Genomic DNA, 24,530 nt, shown 5'->3' with positions numbered 1-24,530 from the left:
TTAATGTTTATTTAATTCATTAATATAAAACATTTTGTTTTTAGTATATATATGAATTTATTAACTAGTTTATTTCTATTTTTGGTGAAATTATTATGAATAATTTAATAATTCATTTTTACGATCCGTAATATTGTATTTAATTAATTTTGTTCTGATTTAGAATGACGCATTCTGCAATTTTATTTAATAATTTGAACATTCATGAGTAAAATATATTTCCAATTTTTTTAAAAAAATAACTAAATTGTTGGTAATTAAAAAATATTATTAATGCCAATACGCAAACGAATAGTAACAATAATTAATCTAGCAGAGTTAACCATAAAGCAAAACCACAATTAAGCTTAAACGCGAAACTTAATCTACCCGCCTACAAATAAATAGGAATATTAGGCTTAAGAAACCCACAAACATAATTTTTATTTTATATGATATCCAATAGTCCGGATAGGTCAAAAGAATAAAAAAAATTATTTGAAGTTTTTGACAATCAAAATACATCATCCATATAGATAGTTAAGTAGCAATTAAAGTAATTACCTTACTACATCCACAAGTTCTCTAAAAAGCAGGGTGGATATAGAAACGTTGGCCTTAAATATACGGCTCCATATACATTGAGTACCGAGCCATAAAGACATTGAAAAAAACCAAATTTCAAATAAAATTGACAAAGCAGTACTTTAGCTTAGTGCTGACGAGTCACACTAAACTAGTGGCACTTGGATATAAGACAGGAATTACCCATACCAACGTATGCAATAGCGTACACAGAGCAGGGAATAATGTAAGCTTAGGATCATCTCTTATATTTATGTCCTACCCTATAGCGAACATTTTTGAAATGCTGAGGGATTCTACAGTTTCGGAAATTCGCTGACGTTTAAGATATGAAACATCAAGTACTACATGTTGTTTTTTACTGATTAGCGTAGAGGGTAAGATGCATTTGGTGGCACTAAGTTTTAAAACATCTCTGTGCTGCTTACAGCTAGTCAGATCAACTTAACCTAACTTGACGTGATGTGTGACAGGCCTCGGTTTTGCTCAAAACAAACTAAAAACTCTTAATTTATACTGTTGGACAGATTTCCTTGTTATTAAAAGGATCTCAACTCTTCATATATATATTGTAAGATACATTTAATATTATTGTTAGTGACTTTATTGGAAGATCATTGAGGCCTTGAGCAATGAATTGATGTTAACATGAATAAAAACGATTATTGTAATTGATATCTTAAATATTATATTGATTCTAAATAAAATAAATAAATATGCATTATGTAGAGTATCTTTATCTTCGTTTTTGTATTTATTCACCTATATCCTTATCTCCCTAGGTAACGGATAGCTTTGTTTACTTTTAAATCCTGCGCAACACCTGTAAGTCTTTTTAATGGTGAATATTTGTATCTATCGAGACTGTTAACAATAGGTTAAAAGCTTTAATAAGTTACATTCAATATATTAAATATTTCATAGCCTGCAAGGTTGCATTTAAATGTAGGAACAGGCTGCATGTGCGCTGCACATGTGCCGCTAGTGTTTTCAATGATGGGCATCAAAAAGTATAGAGTAAATTATCCAAGCAGAACAGAATGGATCCATATGACTCTAACCAGTCTGCACTAATAGCAGACGCAATTTTTGGTACTTCATTGAGCACTATCGAGTCTAGTAGGGTATCACCAAAATTATTCGGTTGACTGCGCAAGGGTAATGAGCAAATGAAATTCCGATTCCTTTTCTACCTTTTTCGACTTTGAGTAACTGAAACTATTGACTTGTCACTTCAGTTTGAGTTCGTCTTTTGTCTGAAAACGGTGTTTTAATCGGCATAAATATCTTTTCAATAAATAAATAAACTTAAAGCGTATATTATCAAATTACAACAGTGTTATTAAATAATTGTGATTTATGTAATATATAATTAAAAGAAAAAAAAAATTAGTTTTAATTAAAATTTCCGACAAAATGATTTTAAATATGCCAACAAACATTGGTAATACAAATCCTACATTGGATTCGTCGGGACACGGTCTGTCGTGCGAATACAATTTCTTGAAACGTAAACTTGATAACGAGGACACAATGCCAAATCTACAACAACAAATCAGCACGAATGACATAAATGCAACAACAATAATGTACCAGGACACAACAAATAATAATAGCATTTGGAAAAAACGTCACTTGGAAGATGAAATCACACAATCCACAAATACAGCACAAAATTGTTATAATGAAAATGATTATAGCACAAGTAACAATCTAAATGAAACATATGAGACCGGGAATGGCCTACTAAACACAGATACAAATGGAATTCAAAACAGTGCCGATATGACATTCAGTTTGATCAGTAACTCATTTATAAATGATCTTTTCGCCTATGATGCCAATTTAATTGTGCCAGTTTCAGTATCTCCCGCTGCTATTCCAAATGATAACACTAATAATTCCAATATGTGTGCTACTTCAGCAGCAGCAACATATAGCACGCCCACAAATGTATGTGCCAGTAATAGTTTTGATGATGGCACAAACTGGCAGGCTACGGATTTACTAGAACTTGACCATCGTTACAATTCCGGTCTGCAAACCGACATAACACATTTGAATCCAACAGTTCCATTAAAAGATGTGACACAGGCTACAATACCGTTATCCAGTCCACAAACGGAACTTCAACAACAACAACAACCACAGCAACAACATCAACAACGAATTGATTCAACTTTTCTAGTGCCACAAAAACAATATTCCAGACCTCAAGCCACAGCGCATATGAAATACCGTCAGCAGCAAAATTTATCTCAAGCGGAAATCAACAATAAAAATGACACCGAAACAGATTTCGAGGATAAAAATTTATCGTGGCTTTTGAATTTTAAGTTTGATGAGTTACCACATCTCTCACCGGATCTTAATTCAAATTCCCAAAGTATTATTAATGCTAATAACTCAAACAGTTGCAAAACAAAAAGTTCATCTCCCTCAATAAGTCAAAGCGAGTGCTCACGTTCTCCAAAATCGAAAGTAGGAAAAAAATTTGAAGAACTTGTACTGGAAGCCACCTCAGAAATGGATGCTAATGATTTAGTAGTTTCTGAACATGTTACCATTGAAGATTCTTCTTTTAGAACGTAAGTAGTACTTCATTGACAAGGTTATCTGTAATTATTATAAGGGTCTAGAATATATATTTTCATTTTACAGCAGTAACACAATCTGTTAAAACTCTTTTAGAATACGAGTCTATATCTCCCATATAGACGTATTTACAATAGTTCGCTTCAAATCTACTGCAATTTATTTTTTTGGATAAGATAAATTTAAATTTTATTTTCAAACATTGATCTATAACAATAGATGCCCTAATGAAAGCTTCGTTTATTTTATAAAAAAAAGTGGAAGTTAAGGGTATCAAAACTTTACATTAGCAGTGATTAAAAGGTCTGTCACGAAAAACTAAAAACGTATGAAAAAAGCTTATACAATAATACCTTTTAACAGGTTCATCACACAGAATCGATAAAAAATATAATAATAATTTTTAAAATAATTTAATAATAAGATCTTTTCGTATAACCTTTTAAAACCACACATCAAGTGAGCATCAGGGATTATATCCCATTTATTAATTTCTTTTAGTTTAGTAATAATTATCTAAAAATCAGTTTTCTGTTATATTAGGGCGCATTGATATCGCTTTGGATTTTTATCTAATTCTTATCTGATATACGAATATATAGTCATACATATACCAACTGACACCTGTACAAATAATTCTGTTGGGCTTTGAAACTGATTTTTTTAACAGAAATTACTATTTAAAACACTACACAACATAAAGTAGAATATCGCTTTATTTTCCAAAGAACGTATAGAAGATATTTTACACCTTTCAAATATTAAACTATATATATATAAGCTTCCATTTTTTTAAATGTACTAGGATTTTAAGAAATTTTCGATAGTAATAGGGGATATCTATTATTGTGTTTTTTAATTCTTTCCTACTTAATAAGTAAGTCTGCAAAATTCTCAATCAACTTACTACTACTTTTTTTTGCCAAAACTTTGTCAGTATTATAATTAAAAAAAAATTTTTGAAACCATTAGTACATATGCTTCATTTTTATAGTTTTTTTTTTTGACTTTATAATCCTAAGAAGTTCTAAGTACAAAATTATCCATATTGTGCAACCCCTCTTGAAAGAAAATGGAGCGATCTCATTGAACTATTGCAGATCATGTAGTAGTATATTCTACTACTACTTAGTATAGTCTTATAGTAATATTCTGGAAGGGTAACTGGCGGGTAGGTTCCAAAATTGGGTATTCTCTTTAAAGAATCTTTTCCCAGCTGTGGAAATCTATCTTTACATCTACTTTGTCATTGTCCAACACATTCGTGCTGTACTTTAAGTGTAACGTAATTTGAGTATGCTAGGGACTCAGTTTCCTATAAATCATAAAACGCCATAACGCAGCAAAAGATCTCTTTTCTCTAAAATTTCTTCCAGCTTTTTCAAGAATTCGAAATGATTTTAAATCTTAAGAGATATATATATAAACACAATAAGTTTGAGCATGCTAGGGACTCAGCAGCAAGAGATCTATTTTCCGTAAGATCTGTTTAAGCTTTTTGAGAGACTTGAAATGATTTTGAATCTTAAGAGATATATATAAATATATATAAACACAATAAGTTTAAGCATACTAAGGACTCAACAGCAAGAGATATCTTTAAGCTTTTTTAAGAACTCGAAATGATTTTAAATGTTTACCGATTTATATGCAAACACAATAAGACCTGGTGATGCACACAGTTTATAGGCTTATATCACACTTCTATTAAACAAATTAATATGAAATAGAAATGTCTATTCTGAGCAGTTTTTAACCCTTTATTCAAACTTTTTTATGCTTTCAGAATAATAATATTGTTACTATTTGAGAAAGGAATAAGTAAAGTCTAGTGGATCAGATTTAAGTTGACAGTACAATCATATTTTATTTATATATATATAATAAATTTTTTTGTTTTTAAATATTTATTCCCTAATAAGTCTTTATTCTCTTTAATTAATGTACTGGAAAGAAATTTGAATAGTAATTTTAGTATGAACTAAAATACAAAATGGAGCATAAAACTAACCCCATGAAATATTTTCTTCTTTTACATTTCACCACCTCCTCAACGTGTTCTCAACGTGCGACTCCCACTACTACGAAATCGTACAATGTGAAAGCAGGCCAAAGAAACCACCATTCACATACACCGAACTCATCGAATACGCCCTCGAGGACAAGGGTGAATTAACAGTCTCTGGAATTTATCAGTGGATATCGTAAGTATTAAAGCTAAACTAACCTTTTTATATGAAATTATGCGATTATATGCATGCAAGTCGGCTATAATAAAATTTATTTGAGTGGCAAGTAGGCGCAAAAAAGAGGAGCACAATACCGTGGACGCCATTTTGTAAAATGGTGTTAGGCATGTGCGAGTAAAAGCGGAAAACGGATGTAATTAAACAAATCTAAAGAATTTGCTCGTCTTTTTAGCTTTGATTTTTCTTTCATTTGCGTGGCAAAGAAAAGGTTAAGGAATTTTAATAGAATTTATTCTAATTTTTTTTTTTTGCTTTATTTGTTTACATTTTATTTTTGTTGTTGTTGTTGTGGTTGTTGTTGCAGCGGTTGTTAACGTTTCGATTTCAATTTGTTGTGTAAATAAATGTAAATAATTTATTGTTTACATAAAATACTTTGTTATTTTTACTAATAAGATTAAAGCAACAAGTAATGATATTTTTAAAGAGGGGAACTTTAAAAATTCAATTTTATTTATAAATTGAAATGCAACATTTTTTTAACAGATGTAGTCTATTTATAATTTCTTTATCAATTTATTTATAAATAATGAACTTAAGAATAATACATACATTCTGATTAATGTACATTATTTAAAGGCTTTGTTAAAAAATTTTAATCATACATCAGTGTACACAATATTCTCCACAGTCATTGTTATTTGTGCTAACACTAGAGCTCAACCAAAGCTATTATCCAGTGGAAGTCCAAAACCTTGAATAATTCTATCCGATTTCTTATAATATTCAAGGAACGAAGTAGTCAGCTACTTCAACTAAGGCGAAACCTGCTCAGCACCACGGAAATAGGAAGACATGCTATGAGACTGGGTCTACCCTATAATGATTTTATTCGAGGTTGTGTCTCTGAGTATGAGAAGGTAGAAGAAGATTAAAAATCTACAGATCCATTTTTCTCACCGATCTTACTGAGCTGTCATCCTGTAATGTTAGGGACCTAGCCAAGTTTATAGAACTGTCAGGTTAATTTTCCTTTACCTAATGGGATACTCGTTATCTTTTTCGGCGTTGACTGTATACTGATTTAATGGACCATCATTTGAGCTCAAGTTAGCTTTTTGGAAACAAGGTCGCCACTCCAATCACCATTACAATTCCAAATTATTAATCTAAGTATATGACTAAAGTCATCTAAATGCCGCAGTAAAATATAAATGGCATAACTATATTGTTCCATGTTACAATTTTATTCATAGAAACAATTTGAGGAGTGCATCATTGCCTATAAGACTATAAACCAAATATCCTAACTATATTAAACTCGAAGTTGACTACTAATTCTCAGAGTTCGGTATTCGATTACAAATAGATTGTATCAGTACATTTAACATTTTCACATACTACATTTATACTACAGTTTAAAGACGCCGAGATACAGTATATTAACATCATCAATCCGATTTTCTAGCTTTAATTTTTATGAAAAAATTTGAGATGATGTTGGATAGACTTTCCTCCTTGTTAAGGAGCGAGGCCTATATAAACCTTTGCTGTTCTTTGAATCACAGCACCCCGTTGAAAAAAAGCAACTTTATATTAAGTAAAAGCATAAATGCTAACATCCTTGGTACGTAATTTAAGTTGTTAATCATAGCCACCACGGCACTCCCTTCCAGAAAAGCGGAAATTGTGAGCACCTGGACCTGTCGTACCTGAATTCACCTGTGCTGAAGTGTACGTTGGAGTTATATTTTAACTCCAAGCTTAAAGGGAGTGAAAATTGCTGCTTGCTAGCTCATTAACCACAACAAATTTTGATGTTCTAGCATACCATCAAATATCCAGATAATCAATGTTTTGCTAGCCCAAAGTATATATGACGACCTTCTTGGATGTATTGACACAGAAGTAGTTGGTTTTATATTAGTTGTAATACAGACTCTTATTACCATTGTTTCCAAATGGTTTATTTAGACTTTGTGTCGATAATCGCGTGGAATTCAAATTAAAGATTAAATTTTATATAAAATCCTGAGCTTTTTAAGTCTTTTGCGAAATAAGTGAGAGAAAAATAAGAGTTGCCACTCATAAAAACTTCTTCATATAATTGATTTTCTACTATATTTTATAATGTATAATGTAGGCAAAAAAAACTTAACCTCAAGAAATGCACATTTTCTGACTGACCAAGCGTGGTCATCACTCCATAAATGATCAATAAAAAAAGTTTAATATATCTCATAACCGAATTGAATAGTTTTAAAATGCTAATATCATTTTGAGAAATAAATTATTAGCTACATGTGCGCTTACCGGACAATATCCTAAACCATATATGCGTAAATAGCCAATAATGAAGTTTCAATGCACTTTGAAAGCAATTGCATGCCACCTGATCGAAGTGCATTCATCCGTATAAAAGGTGTACTAAACGTTGGCATGAGTAGAGGACGTCAACGTCACGTGGCGGTCGAAACTGCCAGAACGCCTTAAACGTCGTGGTGTTATAACCCATGAAAGCTACCTGTTCCTGTAATAAAATTGCTCACCCCTAATATTAACTATGCTAATGCTTGAGCATTTCAACTGCATGCTACGTACTAGCAGTATTTTTAATATCGAAGAAAATTCTTATGTTTTTGTAGTAAAACTGTGATGACGCTATGAACAATTCATAATTATTATGAGAAACATTTAACTTATAAATTTCATGGGCAATTTCCAAATCATGCACACTGCCAAGCAGTCATAATACTCCTACATCAGGAATAGAGTGATGGGGTGTGGTAATGTGGCAAAAGGATATTTGTATATAAATTTGTATTTGAGCCGCAATGTCTATTTGTAAATGGTTAATGAAAAACTTGATAAATTTATGTAGAGAAAAGTTTCCTAGCGTTTATTACATTTAAGCAGTTTAATTGTGGGTGGGCAATGGTTTTGCAGCAGGTGGCATTGGTATGAGCATTACCGATTAAGAGTGGAACTTTACGAGTTCGGGACAAATTATACAAATTTTCCCATTTTATAAAAGTAAATTGTATATACGTATTTTGCACGCAATATTATTTCTTCTTTGCATGTTTCTTTAAATTAATAGATTTTCGTATAGTATATTTCATATAAAAGTAAAAATCTGTAAAAATCGGAATACGCCTTGAAGTTACTAAATATTATGAAATAGTTTTATATCAGTGCGAAGAATACGTAATTGCTTAATTTAAATATAATTAATATTTACAACTTGAATAACAAATATTTAAAAATTATTTTTTTGGATTAAAGCTAAATAATTAATAAAAAAATTAAGTGTAGCTTTATTCGAATATACCTACTGTGACATCAGAAACATTGATTATAAATCTAGTAATGAGATGACCCAGGCTTTCGTTGTACACGTAATAAAGATTATAGAACATAAAGTTTAAGACGAAAATTGCAAAGCCGATTCGTTTTCAAGATAGATTACAACTATGTCAATTCTTCCATATAGATTGACATGCCAAATAAATTATGGAAGCTTAGAAATACATTAGGTCTTACCTGTTCAACTTACCTAGTTCAACTATGTTGAAAGGGCATTCAGATTCATATAGAAACAATGTAGAATAGAACCAAGTTGGTGGGATATGTATCAGATTACAGAGATACATGTAATGATATCAGATCTTAAATTGATAGATATAATACCGTTATACTACATACCCTAAATTTACAGCAATTCTAGAACGATGGAAAAAAGATAAAGAAAAGGAAAAAAAAACAAAGAAAGATAAAGAAACACAATCTATCATTTCCTAAAAGACCAAAAGATAATGCTGGATATTGATTGTTTGAGCAAAGTTATCATTAACACTAAATTCAGGGTTTCCTCTTTTGATGGTTGCTTTTTTTAGTATGTAATGTTACTTATGTTACTAAGTAATATCATATAAGACTTAGTTTCTAATAGCGGTTTATATATTATTTATGACGTATTCAAAATAAATATTCAGAAAAAATTGGAGTAAAAAAGACCGAAAAATGCAAAATCCAAGAGATCTACCTGTTCACTTTGAAAATGTACTGTTTGATAATGCTTATTACTGGTGCCATACTCGTCCGAAACTAGACCGTAAACAATAAGTCGTCATTGAAAATTCCAGCTTCACAAAGAAAGAGTGAGTGCGTTGATAGTGAAATAAATTGTTATTTATTCAAAATAGTTATAGAAAATTTCCAAAATTTCCAAAATAGACATCCTAAAATGTTACCATAGTACTATATATCAAAAAAATTGTTGTTTCAATTTGAAATTTTCCATCTCTTTAAAAAAAGACACCATGGTTCTGCAAAGATAAAGAAAGATAACGATCCGTCATATAGTTTATCAATATACTGATGTGATTAGATCAATTTATCTAGTTGGAAAGATCACAACTATTGGTAACTATATACTAATCTCTATTTGAATGCTTAAATTTGCGTTTAAATAAACACCCAGAATCATGAACATGAATTCATCCCATCATGAAGATCAGAAATTAATCACTTTTATATTATCTTCCATAAAGTGTGTGCCAGACTTCTTGATAAATTTTAAACTCTTTTCTAGTACTTAGGTGTTAAAAAATAAATAGACTTCTTTAAAGAATTCAAAAATATTTTATTTTAATGTGATTTGTAACACATTTCATTGGTCAGATTACAGATAGTGCTCTATATATATTCGATTAAATACTTTCTTTCATTGTCCATAAATATCAATAACAAAATTATATCCATGTCCACGTTGACTTTTGAGGTGTAATACGACATGGTCTGTGCTTGGTCCACCACTTTTTAAAGTAGCATAACCGCCATCGCCATCGGTATATTGATCAGTAACCACAATTTTAGTGATGGTACGTGGATGACTAAAACGTGGTGGCTGTAAGGATGATATTGGAGTAAAGACATAATATATAGTCAACAAAATCTGATACATACTTTTTGTTTGAATTCGTAGTCATAAGAAACAATGCGTAGTGCCTTAAATTTTTCTGTAACAATGTCTCGGCTTAATAATACATCACGTGTACTTCTTGCGCCCCACTCTGCATTATGGCTCAATGCGTTTTGAGCACTATTGCCTAAAGCTATCAATAAAATAATGAAATAAAACACCAATTGAATTTTTTGCATTTTTAAAATAATATTTAAACTTGTAATTGATTTATGTATCTTTAACAAGGCTTAAAATCAAACTAAAATAAAATTTAGCTAAGTTTTAGTATTAAATTAAATCGTGCCTCATACATTTTTGAAGCTGTTATCAACAACTTCCGTATAAGTTGTTTTATCTTTTGAAAAATATTTTGCTAACGAGAAAAAAATATAAATAAAAATAAAAGTAATTATTTGCCTCATAAATGCAAATGAAAATTTAATTTTATAGGAATATATCTTATATAGGAATATATATCTTATATAAATTAATTGTATGGATGCCTATAGTTTCATGTCTGAAGAAGTATTACACCATGGGTAGCGTTACATTCCAGTAATGTTCAGTAATGATCATAACGAACTGTTGAATAAGTAGATATTATGGGAACAAGCTTCACTGTCACTCATTTCATATCCAAAACATTCATAAAAATCACTTCGCATAAGTCGTATGTCTATTTCTATTCCTCTAACTATCTCTCTAATAATAATTTTTATATTATCAAACATAATCTGTAAATTTTTTCGAAATGTTTGGAATTGATGAATATTTTAGATAAATAAAATAATTCTAGATAAATAAAAACAACTTGTCAGATCAGTAGACTCACCCAATCCAAATTGAACAAAAATCAGTACCTGCCACCTGCTTCAACTCAAGTGGAAACAATAATACGACATGGATGTTTGCAGGTCAACGCGTTTTGGAAAGGCATGCAAAATGACTTAGCCTATCCTTTAACCGCTTTTTGAAGATTATGAGAACTGTGCTGATTACTTGTTGGCTAGAAGAAGTTTCAAAATCTTTGGAGCTTCTTTTTTAACTAGCAGAGCTTAACTAATCATTTCTAACTATTAGTGGTCTGACTAAGTTTATAGACTTGTTAGATGGATTTCCTTTCGCTAAAATGAATGGCTTTTGCCTTCTCAAAGGGGTGGTATTCGTGCGCTACATATTCTGAACTTTCACCTTTAAGGTAGTCCTTCAGCTCTGCGAACGAACAGTGGCTTATAAATGCTAACACAACCGATCAATATTTGTGATCAAATGAGCTTTGATGTAGAAGGCTGTAAGTTCAACCTAAATAACCCTAAAGGCTATTCATAGGTAAAGGTAAATAATTGCGAAATATGAAAAATTATAATAATTACCAGCCTTAATCTTTACTCTAGGTGTGCCTCAGTTGATCCGAAATCCAAAACCCCTTTTTTTAAGTATAGACATCGATAAATCTTCTCTCTCTCGCTTAAATTCTTCTAAGCCAAGCTACAGAGATTTTAGGATTTCGCTGAATAGCTTTGACGCACTAATCTTGTTGCATTTGGTAATACTCGTATAGTGAATATAAAACCCTCTATGTATATCAGTGTGAATATCTTCCCTAGGAAGATGTTTTTTATGAATGTCTTGTGTACAAGTTTTCTCTTAAAAATAATATATGGTTTTTTTTAAATTTCTACAATTATTATATATACATATCTCTAAATATACTACATATATCAGTACTAGGTAGTAATACAATTTATTACTTCTAGATTTTAATAAAAATCTTTTACATATAAAACTAAAATTAAAGTTTTGTACTGATTGCGTTCAGCCGTCCGTTTTTAAACCCCAAAATGGATGCCACAAGAAGACATATAAATTAAAAACATTTTTCCTGTGTCTGAATGAAAAACTACGAAACAACAAATCATAAACCAAACCACCAATCCAACTACTACAAATAAGAAAATAATTTTTACATATAAAAATTTATGAACTTACTCCACTGGAAAAGCGACTAGAGTCGATTCAAAAAGTCTAGTATAAAAAAAAAACAATGTAATCATGAGAGGTATTATATTTAGTAGTTGGCCGTGCCAGCCCGTTCCTGGTGCAAGCACAAAAGCAAGCATTCACAAATAGTCAGCCAGTAGTTTTGCAGTCTCCGATGTCTAGTCGAGTTCTCAGGCAAACGTAAACGTTCGACCATTGAAAGGTTTTTGGGAAAACTTTTTACATGGCATGGACACTGTAGTAACTAAAACGCGAGCACACCGAAACCAGAAATGGGCGGTGGGCGATGCGCTAGCCTGCAAAGTTTGAGAAAAATGTTGCAGTTACGCTAAATTGGTTTGTGCTTCATGCGCTCCAGTGTGGGGCACACGTGGCAGAGGTGAAGGAAGTTATTTTCTTCTCCATTTTTTTTTGTATCGTGTACAAAAATGTATTAGTAGCAACCAGTAGTTTTTGTAACCTAAAATGCAAACCCAATTTCTGTCAAATTGTCTCATAAATAAATACGAATAAATAATAGCGCATATTTGAATTCATTCTCAAATCCATTTGCAGTCAAATGAAGTCCTGACTAACTGACGTTCTTCCATTTCACTTTGTCACTGATATTGATGTTTTTTCCACACTACACAATACGTAGGTTCTCCTTCCATGTGTATATCAACAATACAATTTTCTGAAGTTCCCATTACTTACACCAGTACTTTTTGAAGTTGTTGGCTTCGTCATTATTTACTGGCATTTTAAAGATTGAAATACAATAATAAAAAATATTGAAATATCATACCTAACCATTAAAGTATCTGTGTATTATGTATATATATAAATATATATATATATATATATGTATGTAATAACCACCAGAAGCAAACAGTTGTATTTCTTTAATACAACTTATACACATATGTTATAAATATATTTTTACGTATTTCTCTATTTCCAGTAAATTTAGGTAAGAACTTAATACATTTATCTATGATTAAAGTGCTGTTGACATGCAGTTCTGCTTTCAGATCTGAAAATTGATAGGATTAAACATGCTCTTATACATACATAGGTTTATGCAGAGTAAAATTTACTCTTTATTATTGAATTAACATTATATTTAGCCAATGTTTAAAACTTCTACTCGAGAGTATTGTTACTTTTACCAGACCATGTTTTCATCGAAATTCGACTTCTAATAAAAAGTTTGTAGTTTGCTTAATATCTCTTCGAGAGGAATACGAATTATGACCACAAGAACTTACTTCACCACATACTATCTACCACAAACAACCTCGTCCATTTTTGATGTGAGTCCAAACTCCATCTAAACTCTTCAAAATGCTATCCACTTTATCGATTTTCCAACTGCATACACTTATTTGAAACCAAATAACGTATAAATCCTTCCAATTTAAATAGTATGATTTTGAAATATGAAATAAATATCATTCTTATACTGTTTTTACATATATTTTCTTTTATTTTTTTGATTTTTTGACTTCTCGAACACTAATTACACTACAAATCAAAGTACATGTTTTCCGACTAGAAAGAATATTGGTACATTGCAACCTCTAAAATCTATAAAGTTATTCTTGTAGAACGTTTTCTGTTCTAACTCGAGCAGAGCTTAGAAGTATTGTTGAATCATAAAATCATAAAATCGTACCTATTTCGGTACTACAAAAATTAATTGAAAACTGTTACCCTCTTTAAGTCTCGAACACAAGCAGAGAAAATGCATATAACACTGATTTATGTACCATGACTTATAAGATCTAGTAATGTGTTTCTGCAGAAAACTGTAGTCCCACAAGTTTCTCTGCTTTTTTTCTATGCTTTACTTGACTTGTACTGCTGACTTATACTGTACTGCAATATTGATAAATTAGCCAACTACGTTAAGAAATGGAAAATGAAACTCCATCAAGTAAGCATCAAGAGAATTCAAGGAAAATACCTGTGCCTAACATTGTACCAAAAGTTGATTTGAAAATTGGGTAAATCCAATTTTTACACAAACTCTATCTAAAGCTAAAATTTAACACGGAAAAGTAGAATGCTTATCTCTAATCAAACCTTCAACTCATCAAAAACTCAATATATCTTCTATCTAAACCTTTCAAAAGTTCTTCTTCTATTCTATACCTTTGCCTTGTATGTCTTTTAATTTTCTAAAGTTCTATACCGTTTCCTATCAACAAGAAACTATCAACAAGTACTGTAAGAATAAGGAGTTTAAGTTTTAAAGCAAAATAGTTGATCATTCTAACATTTCTTTACTCTGACAGAAGTATTCCAACAATAGCGTTATAATTTGCTGATAATGATATAGACGAATGGGTTTTCACTGAGTTGATCAAAAGAGATCCAGAGGAAGGAGTAAGATGGTAGTTATTATCAATTCCATTAAATCATTAGTTCAGTAATGATCTCTAACATAAACTTCTGACTGAAAAATTATGAGTGGACCTCGAATTGGAATAGGTAGCCCGAATGGTCATAATCATTATCATCATCCGTGACTATACAGTCCATGTAGAACCTAAGCCTGTTTAACAACATCCTTCCATTATTCTCTGTTTTTTGATTTGTTTTCCAATTTCTTATGTTCATTTCTTTTAAATCCTGTTACATACTCTCTTTTCATCATTTTCTTGGTCGCACTCTACGTCTGCTGGTTCCTACTTCGTTCTGACAAATCTTAAGCAGTACCCTCATATCATCCATTCTTGTCACATGTCCAGTCCATCTCAATCGCTGCTTTTTCATAAATTTGTTGATTGCATCACCTTCAGCTAGCCGTTCTAGCTCGTGGTTGTATCTTATGCGATACATCCCGTTTTCTTTCACGGGATCAAACATTTTTCTGAGTATAGGCTATCTTAAGATAGGTCATTCGTTTATGACTGTTATTCACAACTCGAATTCTTAATGTTTTTCTGTTTAAATATATTTATTTCAAATCTCATATTTTATTCGGAATAGTGATCACAAAAGCAAACTGTTGAAATTGGTTAATTCTATCTTATATTACTACAAACATATTTTAACATTAGAAATCCCTCTTTCAACAATTAACAGCACGCAATTTATATTTCCATTTAAATAATATAACGAAGTTCATAAAAAATTGAATTGAATAGTCATCTTTAATGAAGCACGGCTACAAGAACCAAAATTCTAGAGGCAAGTAATTCTGTATACTAAATTTAGGAAAAAAATACAAAAAATAGGAATTTTATTCGTTGCATACAAAATACAAAATAATGTTCGCATATCAAAAGCTCAATTTATATGACAAAACACAATCAACTTTTTACGACCCCATTTGCCCCAACCACAACACATAGACTACTTATTAAATACCCACCGGTGAACACGCTCTGTCGCTCTATTCTAGTACACAGCTATGGACTCCCGAAGCTCACCAAACGGAAGGGTCATTAAAATGATGTTCGCTACACTGTCATCGTATTGAGCAGTTTGCCCCTACTCCATAGGCATTCTAGGCATATTTTCACTTTAAGTCGTCATTTTCGTTTTCATTTTCTTCGTTTTTTGATTATATTTATTACATTCCATTTTGTTTTATTTTTCTTCCTTTATTTTCATAGTGTACAAGTTCAATTCTCTCTTCACTTTTTTATTTTATTTTTATTTTTTTTTTTAATAAATTCATTTGGTCGCGTGCTAAGAGCTCAAATAAAATGGAGTTGGAGTATACGGATAGATTTTTTTTGTGGGGTGAACTAAAACTGAATATATGCAATATAAGGCATCCTTTACTCGAGCCAATGACAATGCTTCTATGATTTATTCATTTAGCTGAGATAGGAGTTGGGGAAATCATTCCATAGTTCGAATGGATTGCGTGGTAGTACGAACTAAGGGTTGCTCTAGTGTAACGTAATTTAAAATACTTCCTCTCCTCCCTCTTCTGAGTGGAGAGTGCGCAATACACGCGATGTCCTTTCCGGTTTTTATATTGTTTTTGAAGTAGAGCTGCATAAAAAAAAATTAACTGCTTTTATATTCCAGTTTTCATATATACACACTCATTCATTTAAATAAAACTTGGGGTAAAGTTTTAATAGCTGCTGGTCAAAGTTTTAATGGGTTTAGTTTTTGTTCTTAGCCAATGGTATTTTGAATAAATATAAAGTGATGTCTTTCATTTGTACCTGTATGCATTTAAATATATTTTTTTATAATATATATAAGGCATTTAAAGAGTTGATTAAAGTTATAGTTGAAAAAACTTATATAAAAATTGTGTTCATAACTGAACCATCACTGACATTGATGGAACCAGGCCCGTAACCAGAAATATGCTACTGAAAGGACTGCCTTCAATTAAATAATTATCAATAAAAAACAATGTTTATCTTTTTAAACACTGATGAAACTTTAATGTATATATATACAAGTATAGTCCTTCGATATGTTTCGGAAGGAAAGAACAATTCTTGTTATTATAATTGTAACTATATGTTATTAAGATAAGGGAGTTCTACATTTTACATTCTTGTTCTAATGAGTTTTTATATATAAACTTATTATAAGATATTAACATGATTCTATACGTAATAGAATCTGAATACCGAATATAGGTGCAATGTGAAATACATTCGTATTAATCTCAGATTGAGATTATTTAGGCTTGATTTCTTATTCAATTACAAAGAACTAATATCACCATTATATAAAAAAATTTCATTCAGAAGAACAAAAAGATTGATGAGCATCGATAAAAATATGAGCAGTCACTGTGAAAGATAAATTTAAAGAGATTGATTTTCACAACTATATAAGAACGATACAATATAAATTGGTGAACTATAGAAAGGAATATTATAACCAAAGTTCGACACACCCATATTCAAAAGATAATTCAATATTTGATTTTCTCATGCTTTTAGATTAATTTCAGACTACTAAATGTAAATCTATAACACGTTTCTCTCATATACATCTGGGCCTTTAGTAATAATGGATTAAAATTTAAAAACTCTTCTTTCAAAGGGTTAATATTAAATTTTTTGTTTTAAGAATTACAAATTTCGTGTCTTCAGCTATCCAGTCGAAAAAAAAATCGGCAGGTTTAAAGAAGTAGTTGAAATGGTACGTATATGCTAGATCAGCAAAGAGATTAGACAGCTATAATAATACTCATAATAAGTTGCACCTTAACCACTATAAATAAGCCAGGCTGGGCTTAAGCCACGTATAGACCAGTTGGGTTCTAGCGATATCAGATAGAGTTAAATCTCTTATTGTGTATTTAAGGACTGTCTTAAGGTTTATCACTGAGGTTCTGTCTCAGCAGAATCCAAGCAGTTTTTAAAAAACTTTTTGAAAACCTCAGACCTTATATGGCAGTCAATCGCTATAAGTAAATAAAACTATATATGTTCTTTCCTTATAGTTATCATTTTATAATTGTTATCCAGGGAAAAAATTTTAAGATTTAAATGAAGACTTAATATTCAATAAAGAAAAAACAATTAAATATGGTAAGTCGTGCTTTATTTTCACACAAAACTAAGTAGTTTTTCTTTAAAAGAAGTTTCTATATTCTATACAAATATACCTATATACACAGTACTGTAAACGATTTAATAAGTAGTATTTATATAAGAGATTGTAAGCCTTATCAACTTACGAGTAAATAAGTGAGTAAGTGAATAAATGGAAGAAGGTTGAGACACATGACTGGTCTTCAACGATGGCAAAACAAATATAAATCGTGGTGATATTGTAGATTTTAAGAGCAGTCTAGTTGTAGTAGTATTTCTTTTGATCGAGATCATCGTGTTGGTCTATGTATTTAATCACTGGAATCGGAACTTTGATATTGGTTGGTTTTCGCTCCACTATAGCTTCAAAGCCAGTCTTCTTATCGGACTTGTAATGAACGATACGTTGGTGTCCATCAGAATCTAACAATTCATAATAACCTTCGACTTTGTCATCCTTTCGAGATTCCTTTTGGCTTTTTATGTCTTTTGTTTTGGGATCTTTTACGCTATAACTGAATTCATAGTGAACAGGACCTTTCTCGTCATCATATTTCTCTTCATGATATTGTGAAGTCACTACTACTACAAGGCAGATAAAAAGCGCTGCAATCTGAAACAACAAAATTAATTAAATTAATTAAAAAATTAACTTATAAGTCCATTAAAATATTAATCCTTCAAATGAAATAACAGAGATCATCAGTCGACCTCTGATATTAGAAATAAGAAATCACTTTTGGGAACTAAGTTTTGTTAGCAGGATATTGTTTTATTTGCATCCTTATAGATACTTGGATCTTTTAACTTAATGAAAGAAGGATTTTAACTTAATTAATATTATTTTATACCTTCCACGACATATTCAGTTAGTTTCTAATAAATGTAAATGAAAACTCGCGTTACTGATGTACTTAACTTGCTGACTTCAAGTTTCGAGTGCTTATACCAAATGGTTCTGACTTAGTTTATATAGGAAAACGATTGAAATCAGCAGCTGATGAAATATGCTCCAGTTGAAGTGGGCATGCCCAACTAATTACTTATAAAATATACTTCGAAATTTGGTGGCAGCCTACAGAAGTCAATCTAGTTTTAATGGAATCGTTGTATGTTTCCCTAACGCATAACTCGAGTTAATCAGCATCGATGGTTGACCTCAAACTTAATTAAGTCTAGATTAATTTTTGCAATATTGCAAATATTTGGCTAAAATATCTGGTTTTTGCATCATAAAACTGCGTTTGGCTGTAGGATCCAGTTTATTTGTGGACACAATTTTTATTTGCGCATTTTGAAGTTATTGAAAAGTATTTAAAATTTTAATTCATTCACTTCCAAATATGTGAAAAGTTACTCCGCTTGACTAGACAATTATACGATTTAATTAAAGGTTTTAGAAGATAAAGCATTATGAGTTAATATATAATTAATTAGAAAAATGAACTATGTAGAAGTGCATTTATTCAGTGAAAAAATCTTTCGCAATATATGAAATAATTTATTAATTTATTTAAAATAACTATAACAGGCGTAGAACTTCTCCTATGGCATATTCTGCAAGACATGTCTTTTCTCCTACATACGCAAATACAATTACTGCCATTCACCGCATTTCGTCATAATTTTTGGCAGTAGTGCCATATCTGAATTGTCACACTCTTAATAGATTAAAGCACATACCTATGAAGGAACAACTGCCTAAATGGCAATATTGTCAATTGCGTGGCAGGTTAATATAACTTTTCCCCATCTTTTTGTTCACTTGTGACGTCTTTCAACTAAAACGAGAGCTTGTTGCCAATATTAAGGACCGTACGGTTTAGCCACGACTTTATTTCATTCTTTTCAACAGCCACTTTCAAGTTCAGTACTTTTCATTTTATTTATAAGAGACCCAAAACAACCTACGAGTTCCTAAAGAAATATATCTAAGTGGATATCTCAGTAAATATTACCTAGATTAGTAAACAGGCAATTCATCTACAATTGATAATACATTTTCTGATTGAAATAAAGCGGAGTCTTCTCAACACCATAGTACCGGTGCTGATAGCATACAATGAAAACATGAGACTGTATCTACCCTATAACATAGCATGATTGTGACTAAGAATAATAGAAGCAATGTCTGTGTTTTATCTTCTTCGTCAATGCCCATCTATGGTCAATAGAAAATTAAAAGTTTTCAGTGCATTTTTTTTTACCGACCTAATAGACCTGTCATCCCGCAAAATTCACTTTAACTTGAATGGTCCGTTGCCGTTGTCTCTACGCTACTACTGTGGTCCTTTTTGGTTGCCTTCTGGTATGCGTATGAACAACGCTATTTCATGCTATCACTACGGATCTTTATTTGAGCTCAAGTGGGCTTTGCTGTGCAAGGTCGCCCCTGCAACCTAACTTGGTCCACTGTATTATCTCTACTCTTTGCATTTATTTTTTAATTCTTTAAATTAGCATCTATATATCGAAACAAATTAGTTTATATATATAAAGCACTGTTTATTTTTTTGTTGTCAGTGAATATCAAGACTAGTAGAGTTCCAATATTAGTACGGTATCAGTAACGTTAGCTTTGGTTGTATTCATTTCTAGACCTGTATATTCCACCTTGAAGGTTCAATTTCTCTGGTTTATATTATGACTCAAACAAATCTTTAAAAAAAGGGATGGGTTGTTGAGTCACACTCTACACAAACTCTTCAGCGAAATCGCACACACCGCTCTAAAATGGAATCCGCAAGGAAGAATAAATCGCGATCGATTAAAGACTACATGAAGAATCGAGCTAATCTTTCAGTGAACTAAAAGCTAGCGCGTGTTAGAAATAGTTGAAAGTCTTTGTGATTAAAATAAGTTCTTGAATTTATATTTTTGAATATATCAATAATAATGAAATAATAATACTATGATTCATTTAGTCTTTAACTAACAAGGCGTATGTATAGACTTATTCAAAATTATTTAATTATTTAAGTAGGCCTCTTTGCATGCTCTCCTTGTCTACTTGTTGTTGACGAATCTTACAGCACACATAAATTATATACATAAACCTCTCTTTCCCACATAGTAGTTACTTAATTACTATCTATTCTATCAACCAAGTACGAATATGCTGGTTACTGGTATCATTTATAAATGTAATTACTTTGTATTTCTCTATACAACTCTGTCTCTATCTCTCTGTGTTTCAATGTTTCCTCTGAAATATAATTGTATAAATATGGAACAATAAATAAACTTTTAATATCACGTTTATTAACATAATTCTTTTATTTTCTTACTTAAAGTGAACAAAATCATTATATCACAAAAACTTAAACTATATATTACTTACAACAAGTGTGCGCTTTTTATTATAGTGATCGATTTCCTTATTATAAATCAAATGATGACCGTTGGAAAAACTCGGTAAGGCATAATCTTTCTATAAATCCACATTTTCGCAAAGGTTCTAAGGCACCACAAGGAGCCGGACATCTCTGGACAATTTCAAGTGGTGACTCAGCTGAAAATATTCTAGCATGGGAGCATGTAAGTTGAATCATACCTATATAAAGAAAATATCCTAATCACGTCTTATAATCACGTACACGTTTTAGAAAAAACAACGTTTGGATTTGTTCTTTAAAATGGAGAGCATGAATCGTGAACGTATAGAACAGCATCAAAAGCAACTTCTGGAACAACAGAAACAGAAACAACAGTGTACGTCAACAAATGATAATTGTCTGCATGAACAACCATGCACATATGATGAAGCAGCTACTGCGGCAGCAACAATCACACAAGAGATGCTACATCACGCTGAGTCTATAGAGAACTGTGCCACAAGTGTCGAAAACAAGAACCTCAATAATAATCATATGCAAATTGTACGAGAATTACCTTTCAACGACCTAATGTGTGAGGATGAATTACGCAAATCCGCTGGTCAAATATTAAATGGAATACATCGAGAAGTAGAAGTGCAACCTGTGAATGCGCTTATTAGCACTTATCACGACGCATTACTAGACAATGGTATAATTTTTTTCAAATAAAACTTTTTCACATTCTCTCTAATATTACTTTAATTATTTTCATAGATTATCTCAATCCTGTACAGAAAAATGTGCCTATTAATGGAGAGCAGTCAAGAAGTGTCAATCATATACAAAACTATAACGCCTCATCTCAATACTATATCACAGAAATTGATCCAATTGAGTTGGGCATTCAAGACGAAACGGCTGCTGTACTCTTTAATGACGACTTCAATCTAAACTACTTTAGTTATAATCCCAATAATGATATAGTGGCTTGACCGGATCAAGCTGTTGCAGCAACAACAACAATCACAACAACAGCAACTGCAGTCATTAGTAAATCACTTACAGCAATAGAATCAAATTCAGCTCAGGGGCGCATTCAACAAGAGAGAGAACCACCATACGAACTCTCCATAAGTCTTACTAATAAAGTATAAACACAATTCGGAGCCTTTATTTGTGCTGGATACAAATTAAAAAAATACTTTATTATACATATATGGTATAATCTTAGGTATATGTTATAAAGACATCAACTCATCTAGTCGAATATTTAAATATAGCAAATATTTTTTGTATTATTTTAAATAACAATTAATTAATTAATACATTATTATTAAGATTAATTAAGATATAGTATGATATAATTTCACAATAACAAGTTTAGTATAATAAATCTAAAATAATTATCATAGTTTTGCACTATTAATTTAATTTAAACATTTTTTAAATATTCTATTAATAAACTTTTAGTCAAATTATTAAATAGAAGTACATAATTTTTTTTAATAATGTATTTGTTATATTAATATACCATGGACAAAAGTTTTATAACATTTCAATTTTGACTATCTTTAGTCTATCTTCATTTTGACTATCTTCATTTTGATTATCTTCATTTTGACTATCTTCATTTCGACTATCTTCATTTCGACTATCTTCATTTTGACTATCTTCATTTTGATTATCTTCATTTTGACTATCTCCATTTCGACTATCTTCGTTAGTAGATTTTCTGCTGCTAGTTTAGTCATAACCTTAACATCACTTATTCTAGAAAAAAACTTTTAAATTAATACCTTCATAATCTCTCATAGCAGTACAGATTAATTATTCTTGTTGGTATAGAAACTCTAATTATTAAAAAATGATGTTTCACCTCATTTTACTCAACGTCCTATCTTTAAAACCATCAAACGATAGATCTCATTGTTTCAATTTTTAAAGCTGATCTTTGAAGTTTGATCATTCACAAGGTATTAGAACCAAGTTGGCTTTTCCAAGAATAAAAAATGTCTATAAAATTGTTTCATTAGGGGCCAACTATATATCCCGGAGTCACTCACCGTAAAGCGCTACCCATTAAGTTACATCATTCGCAAGTCAAAATAAGTAAGCTTTTTCAGTATCAAATATTTCTCCAAAGTATGGAAACAACTTTGTTTATAACTACTCCTATTGACTGCTTAATATCGCTTAACAAAATTTACAAGTTAAACTAAGCGAACTTCCCTAGAAATGACGACCCTATCTAGGGCATAATACTTACTTAGTTGACCATTACAAACGTAAGTCATCCTTGGCCGCGTCGAGTAGCCTCCGCCAGTCAGCCCGATTAGTTGCTTGTTGATAGTATTGTGCGCCCCCAAATCGTTGGTCACCTGGTCTATCCACCAAAGATGCTAGGGCATAATACTGCAGTGTATTTTGAAGAATATCTTCAGAAACCACTTTGTATCTTTTGTGAAATTGATTTTGAACATATAAGCACATAATTCTCTGCGAATATCCTAAAGTGAACAGCACTAGGCTTATTCATCGGGAGGACAGACTTGTTGTCTCCTACAGCATATGGAATAACACAAGACCCTCAAAGGTGCTAAAGTACTCAAGTACTCTGAGTTACAGCGTATAGTAATCTTCATCTGTAATGGGAATACGTAACAATGTGTCTGTTAAGTCGAATAGAACGCTCTTATAAGTTTAGGTATGCGGAGTAAGTACTGATTGCTACTCATCTAATGACCAGTAATCATTTTGTGAGAGCGATTCAACAACTCTCAAATTTTTGAAATTTGACCAAGTATTCACAGATTTGAATTGTTATTTATGTAATTGTTTAGTAATGCGGACGTAATCAAGACTGATTACCAGACATGTGAGACTGACCATTAATGATTTTGTAGGGATTCAACAAACTCACATATTTAAGACCTTTGGCCAAGTTTTCCTTGGATTATGTTAATATTAATATAATTTGTGTAATGCGCATACTGTATTTAGACAAAAAAAAAGCTAAAGCTAAAATTACAACCAAAACTCTAGTGTGAATCCAGTATGAAATAATCATTCTTATCCTTATTTCCTTTTTTATACACACACCAATAAGCGCAGTTTATGTGTAAGAGCTTTGAACGAAATTCGTCTGGTGCGGCCTCAAATAGCACCCGTGGCTATCCAAAGCTATTTAAATTATTATGAAATATATATAAATTAAAAATATAATGGAAAATAATATATAAAAAATGTGAAAGCAACAACATGAAAGTTCATATACTGTTTACCACTCTCGCCTTTCTCAGATTAATATGAGAATTAAATAATAAATAAAGTGTTTATTTTATAAATTTATATTTTTAAAATTTATTTAAAAATTTTTATTTAAATTATTCAA

The 24,530-nt window shown here is 31.0% G+C and overlaps 2 protein-coding genes across 2 annotated transcripts; one reads left to right on the top strand and one right to left on the bottom strand.

Annotated features, from left to right (window-relative positions):
* Positions 1 to 1,980: 1,980 nt before the first annotated feature.
* On the top strand, positions 1,981 to 22,258 carry LOC119667006. Its single transcript, XM_038076284.1, has 5 exons — positions 1,981 to 3,152; positions 5,268 to 5,363; positions 21,188 to 21,359; positions 21,428 to 21,848; positions 21,914 to 22,258. Exons 1-5 carry the CDS (start codon positions 1,981 to 1,983, stop codon positions 22,129 to 22,131), a joined length of 2,079 nt encoding a protein of 692 aa, XP_037932212.1. The 3' UTR covers positions 22,132 to 22,258.
* On the bottom strand, positions 9,979 to 10,555 carry LOC119673150 (probable salivary secreted peptide). Its single transcript, XM_038084388.1, has 2 exons — positions 10,317 to 10,555; positions 9,979 to 10,257 (listed from the first exon to the last, which is right to left on the bottom strand). The coding sequence occupies exons 1-2, from the start codon at positions 10,509 to 10,511 to the stop codon at positions 10,075 to 10,077; spliced, it is 378 nt and encodes a 125-aa protein (XP_037940316.1). The 5' UTR covers positions 10,512 to 10,555; the 3' UTR covers positions 9,979 to 10,074.
* Positions 22,259 to 24,530: the final 2,272 nt, after the last annotated feature.

The sequence above is a fragment of the Teleopsis dalmanni genome, chromosome 1 (genome assembly GCF_002237135.1).
Source record: "Teleopsis dalmanni isolate 2A chromosome 1, ASM223713v2, whole genome shotgun sequence".
In the NCBI taxonomy this organism is placed as follows: domain Eukaryota; kingdom Metazoa; phylum Arthropoda; class Insecta; order Diptera; family Diopsidae; genus Teleopsis; species Teleopsis dalmanni.
Note: the sequence above shows the minus strand (reverse complement) of the source record. Positions and strands in the feature narration are given on the sequence as shown.